Source organism: Centruroides sculpturatus, unplaced genomic scaffold (genome assembly GCF_000671375.1).
Source record: "Centruroides sculpturatus isolate CEXI.00-Female unplaced genomic scaffold, Cexi_2.0 scaffold288, whole genome shotgun sequence".
NCBI classification, from domain to species: domain Eukaryota; kingdom Metazoa; phylum Arthropoda; class Arachnida; order Scorpiones; family Buthidae; genus Centruroides; species Centruroides sculpturatus.
In genome coordinates, this window is record NW_019384547.1 from 144,203 (window position 1) to 150,321 (window position 6,119).

The 6,119-nt window shown below is 25.6% G+C and overlaps 1 protein-coding gene across 1 annotated transcript; it reads right to left on the reverse strand.

The window, feature by feature from the left end:
* Nucleotides 1-528: 528 nt before the first annotated feature.
* Nucleotides 529-3,068, reverse strand: LOC111623538. The gene is made up of 8 exons (XM_023366146.1): nucleotides 3,048-3,068; nucleotides 2,427-2,639; nucleotides 2,180-2,309; nucleotides 2,008-2,102; nucleotides 1,836-1,928; nucleotides 1,161-1,223; nucleotides 919-999; nucleotides 529-841 (listed from the first exon to the last, which is right to left on the reverse strand). Exons 1-8 carry the CDS (start codon nucleotides 3,051-3,053, stop codon nucleotides 725-727), a joined length of 798 nt encoding a protein of 265 aa, XP_023221914.1. The 5' UTR covers nucleotides 3,054-3,068; the 3' UTR covers nucleotides 529-724.
* Nucleotides 3,069-6,119: the final 3,051 nt, after the last annotated feature.

The following is a 6,119-nucleotide window of genomic DNA, read 5'->3' on the forward strand; positions in this document are numbered from 1 at the left end:
GGCATTAAGTAAAAATTTAATTTTGTAGGTGGATTTTATGTTATAGAGGATTACAGGAGAATGGAATGATACTTGAAAAGTATAGAAATAGCGTTAAGTAATTTATGGACGATCTTCTTTTTCTATTCTATTCTAGACATTCTGAATAATTTTATAATAAATACTTCTCTCTTCTAACTATAGCAAATATTCTAATGGTTAATTGAATTTATTCAGTGAAAGTATAGAATTTTCTGACATTTTTAAAGTACTAAAGAAAATATTGACTTCAATGAAAACTATTATATTTCATTTAGTTATTTCCAGATTTTCATTCTTATCGAACAAAATAAGCTTCCTTACTCAGAGATTATTCTAACAAGATAAACTTTAAATTAATAACTGTTTTATTAATTAATAAAAATAAATGAAATTAATTTTTAATATTTTTAAATTTATAGTTCATTTTTAATTTATTTGAATTAGTCCAATTATTTTACAATTTGTATTAGCATTTTATTTTAAAAAATAGTTCAATAGGAAAATAAACAGCTTTTTAAAAGGTTTTTAATATATAAAAACGTGTATAAATTCTAGTGCTTAAGTCTAACAATAAGCACAAAAAATATTTTAAAAAATTCTTACATACAAAAATTTCAAAAAATATTTAGCATTGATAAAAGAAAGAAGAAAGAAAAAAAAAAGGCTTCTAGTCAGTTATTATTCACTGTGGAAATGAATGGATTTACACAGATGCTGTTGAAGTGGAGCCCATGGATGGGGTAGTGAGTGATGTCTTTAGAATATCAATGGAGCAATGAGACAGACTGCGGGATGTTGACAAACTACTGAAGGTACTCGTCTGAATGAAAATAAAACAGAGTTAATTTCAAAAAGTTTCCCGAAAATAAAACGCAAGCTTGAAAATTATATTACTACCTTGAGTCTCGCCATATCTTCTAATCTAGTTATATCTTCCAATTCTTGATAATTTGAGTAGACAACCAATCCAAAGAAAGTCTAGAAAAAATTGCGAATCTTTCTTTACATCAAACATTTATAAAATTTAAAAAAAAAAGTGTTTACAATGTATTTTGCTACCTTTATTATTGAAATCAACACGAAAAGTGACTTTTAATTTTTACTTTTTATTGCTAGAAAAAAGTACTAAAAAGACTTACATTTAAAATCAGGATAATTATGAAGATAACCAAAATTGCTTGATGATAACTATAATATAGATCCTGAAATAATATTAATTTATATTAATTTTGATTCATTATGATATAAATAATAATAATATTAATAGTTGCTAGCCTAGTAAATTATTATGATCATTTTCTTTTTTCTATGACAAGAATAATTTTTCATAATGGTTTCTTGTTATAACTCACTTTTAAAAATTATTTGAGAATTATAGTGAAAAATTAGTTATATATATAGGTTATATATAGTATAATCTTATTAATTTTATTTAATATATTGTATAAAAGTTATAATGGATAATAACTTGGATATAGTCTCGTAATTTGCTGTTTATCACAGTCATAAAATTAACCATCTTTCAAATGAAATAATCGATACATTCAGGTAATAAAATCGTCTCATATTTCTTCACAAATTTTAATTTTTCTTTTAAAAAGTTTCTTATAAAATTACGATTTTTATAACAACATTTCTTATTAATTATAAAGACTTGTATTAATAAAAATACAACATATCATCGTAACATTCTTATACTGTAAGGAAAGAGTGATTAATTAACTATTATATTAAGTAACTAAACAATATATTATACGTGAAACAAGAAACGAATCGTAATTTTAATTAATGGCGGATAATATTTTTATTCTTACATTAGCAACAGAACGGAAAGTAATGGCGAGTAAGGTCCAAACGGTACAAACTACAATGCAAGTTAACCACGATTGAAATTTCTTTTCTTTCTCCTAAATAAACAGATCGAAGGTGGTTAAACAATAGTTTTAAATTACTTTGAGTGAATTTTTTTTTAAAATGAATATTTACCTTTCTGAGCGCATTCATGAGAATGACGGATGTCACCAAGAGACTTAGATATAGAAGGAAGGTGACTACGCATATAAAAAGAAGAATATTCCTTACTGAAAAATAGAAATAAATTATTTAGATAGAACCGATATCAAATCTGTAAGATTATAAATAAAGAAAAATAATCAACCGTGACGATTTCCACTGTAAACAAACAGAAAGTTAATCCCAAAGTATCTATAGTGAATTGTCCCAGGTTCTGCTTCGATTAAGATATAAGCATCGAATACTGTCTGGAGTAAAACGAATACGCTCTCGAACTAGAAAAATAAAATTAATTAAAGAAAAAAAAAACTGCATTTCTAACGTCTCAGTTGTCATAACCGGATGTGTAGTAACGACGGTTATAACGTAGAATCGTTGAAAGTATAACTTACAATAGCAAATATACTAGCGATGTAGCTACCATTCTGAAGATCTGTTACGATGGCATTTTGAAAGAAGGGTCGACGCTTGAAGAAACTTCTTTTCTTACCAATATCGAGAGTATAAGGCATCCCGCCTCGTTCGATCGAACAAAGAAACTTCCTGGGGCGATACCTGACAGGTAATTCCTTTCTACTTCTACAAATTCTCGTCAGATGGCGATACTTTTAAATACACAGGCGAATCCAAAAATTTATTATTTTCAATTTAACCTTTCTATTCTATAATACGTTAAAAGTTTCTCTTTGAATTTTAATATTTATACAATTTAAAACTTTTCGTTTCTTTCCTTTTCTTTCTTTATTTATTGAATAAATAAATTTTGATTCTAAAACGAAAAGTTTTTTCCTGCTACAACTAAAAATTGTGTTAAACATTTTTATTTTTCGTACTTTTTCAAATTGAATTTTTCATATATGATTTATAAAGTACATTAAAATTCATAGATAATATAATTTTAAATGATTTATTTTATGTATATAAAATAAAAGAAATTATAGACGAACAATTTATTATATGACTTCCTGGTTTAATTATATAAATAAAAAATAAAACTTTAATGAAGTAAGTACTTTCATATACAGGCAATTTCGTCAAACTTGTATTTATATATCAGATATTTCAGCATCTTTTATTTTTCCTCGAGAACTTGATATTGTAGATCTGCACAGAAAAGTAATAAATGTCTCAAAGGAACTAATCTTTGTATTTTTTTATCCTTCAAAGTATAGTGATATTCCACACAATCGTCCAATTTTTTTCCTCCTCTAATAATATCTTTGTTGACATTATCATTCGACATAAGACCGAAATTCCTAAATATAAATCGCAATCGAATATTATAAAGTAGAAAAGATAACAACGTGTTTATCTGCAAAAACATAAAAATAAAATTATTCACCTACACACAATATCAATTGTCAAAATATTCACGTTTACTTTAATTCATACAATTCACATATTAAATAGCCTATCAAGTACAATTCTTTATTTAATATAATGGTTTATTTTTATATTAAAATATTTTCATTTATTATGGTTTCGTGAATGATTTATTTTATAATTCACACAGATATTATTTTTAAATATAAACATTTAAAAAACTAATCATTACTTTTATGATATTTATCATCAATGTCAAAATAAATAAATATAATTATATTGAAATCTTTCATTTCCAACCAAATTAAAATGGTTTTTTTTTCATTGATAATTTGTTCATCTTTCTGCTTTCTGTATCTGAATTTGCTTTATGCTCCTCGACTCCTATGTTGGTATGCTCATGTTCAACTATATGCATCACATTGTTATATTGATACTATATAACAGTATTAGTTAGTATCAATATAATATGCCTAAATTAATACTAACACTGTTATAGCCTAGAATAGTATAGTATAAACTAAATACTATAATCAATTAATACTATCAATTGATTAAAATACATAATTATGAGATTTAAATAAGATTTGTTTCCAAGAAATATTCTTTTTAATGTAATTAAGAAAATTAATTATTTGATTAAAAAGTTATAACAGTTTATACTTTTCTTCTGTAGATTTTATGTTGAGAGCTTACAGAAATTCCTTTAAATCACCTTTTTAAATAATGACAAATATAAACAAAAATCAAACATTTTATCATTGAATGAAATATTTTTTTAGTATTTTATAATATCGAAAATCCTTGTTACGGAACTAAGAAACAATAGAAAAATATATAATAGACATAACTAAATAAAAGAATAGTTCCAATTGAAAGTTCCGTTAAGAGTTTTAATTACACGTAATCTGTAAAGGAGATAATGCAAAACTTCAAAAGGAGCGCTATGTGAGAAATTAGGTCGTTGTATGAAGTTATCGTTGATGAAATTACAAAGAACCGAACAACGAGATTAATTTAGCAAGTGAAGAGTTACAACAGACAAAATCGTTTAGCCACTTAATACTCGTGCTAATGGTACAGTTGATGGTACCAGAAGAAGTACAATTGTAAAGTCTTGTTAGAATTTCTAATTGGAAATATTATCATTTAATCAAAGACATCCCGCATCCCTCGGGTCTTAATTATTTTTCTAAATAAAAACTTTTAAATTTCTTCTTGTGTAATACACGTAGAATAAATTAGAATCAATTCTTTTGGGATTTATAAAATAAAATATACGAATGTTTATCATTAAAACACACACACACACAAAAAAAATCTTATAAATATCTTTTGTTTTCTAGATGTTTTTAAATAGACATTAACCTTGTTGATTGTTAAATAAATTTCCTGAATTTGTAGTCATCGTTTCTGGATTGCCAATTACAACTATTCTAACAGATAACACTTGAAAAATCACCTCTAATTAAGCTTATTAACAATTCTGATGGCTCTCTCAGTTAATTAAATATAATTAATTTAAAACCTCCTACAAATTTTTTCAGTACAATTTCTTTGATCTGGAGATAAATGTAAGAATTATTTTTTCATAAATTCAAACCTCTTAATCTTTTTATTTCGTTTATTTATCTGGATAATGATATGTACAGTACTTTACATAAATTTTTTAAAAAATCACAGATATACATTATTATTTCTCATGTTTATTTTTCACTTCATTGTTTCCTATTAATAAATTTCTTCTTTGTGAAATAATTGGATCTTAAATCTATCATCAAAGGTGAAGAGGAAGAAAAAAATTTGCTCTAGTGGTTTATCTTTTGTTTCAATTTTTGTCTTATTAAAGTTTTATATATTTAAATTTTAATTTGTTACAAAGAAGAAAGTTAAAAAAAAATAAAATAAAATAATGGCCGAACAAGATGAAAGACAAAGATGGGAAATTTAATTAGGCCTAAATATTTTATGTGATTTTTCAATTTTTTTAATAGGTTCGGATGGTATAAATAACAATATTTTCACGGTCGTATATCTTTATAAAACAATAACTCGATATACCTTACTATTAATGTCAAGCTTACTTCTCTTATAATGCATCATAACTAAATGGATTAACACGTGTAATAATCCAAATTTAACTGATAAAATTTAAAACATAAATAAATAAAAGTATATTAGAAATTAAGTTTAAAGCTTCGTTCTCACGAAGAAAGATTTTTTCTATCAATAGAACGTATAAAAATTTGATATAGAAGCAACATTTATCAACATTTATGGCTAAACGTTATCCTATGGGCAAAAAGGTGAATTGCCTGAGGTCCCACTAACAAGGTGCCCCAAACCAATCTTTTATAAACTCACTACAGTATTAAGAATATCGAAATCTGCTAGAATTCTCATTAAAAAACAAACGAGGATACAAGGGACTCTCACCCAAAAAAAAATGTTTGACGTCGACACTTCACTTGGAGGCCCCCAACGAAGCTTTAACGCGCCTCTGTCGATAAAGTTAATATTGAGAAATTAACGAATGAAAGAGAAAATAATTAAAACTAGTTTGAAACTAATAAAGTTTTGTGCCAGTGATACGTCGATAGTTGTTTGAGTTTCGACTAATCATATAACTCTTTCTAAACGGCTTTGTATCTTCTTTATGAAAAGGAATGAAGCAGAGAAAGGGCGGAATTGTTTGCTAACAACTGTTGGGCAATTTCCTTTAGAAACTATTCACAAATCGAATCGAAGCGAAAACTCACCCT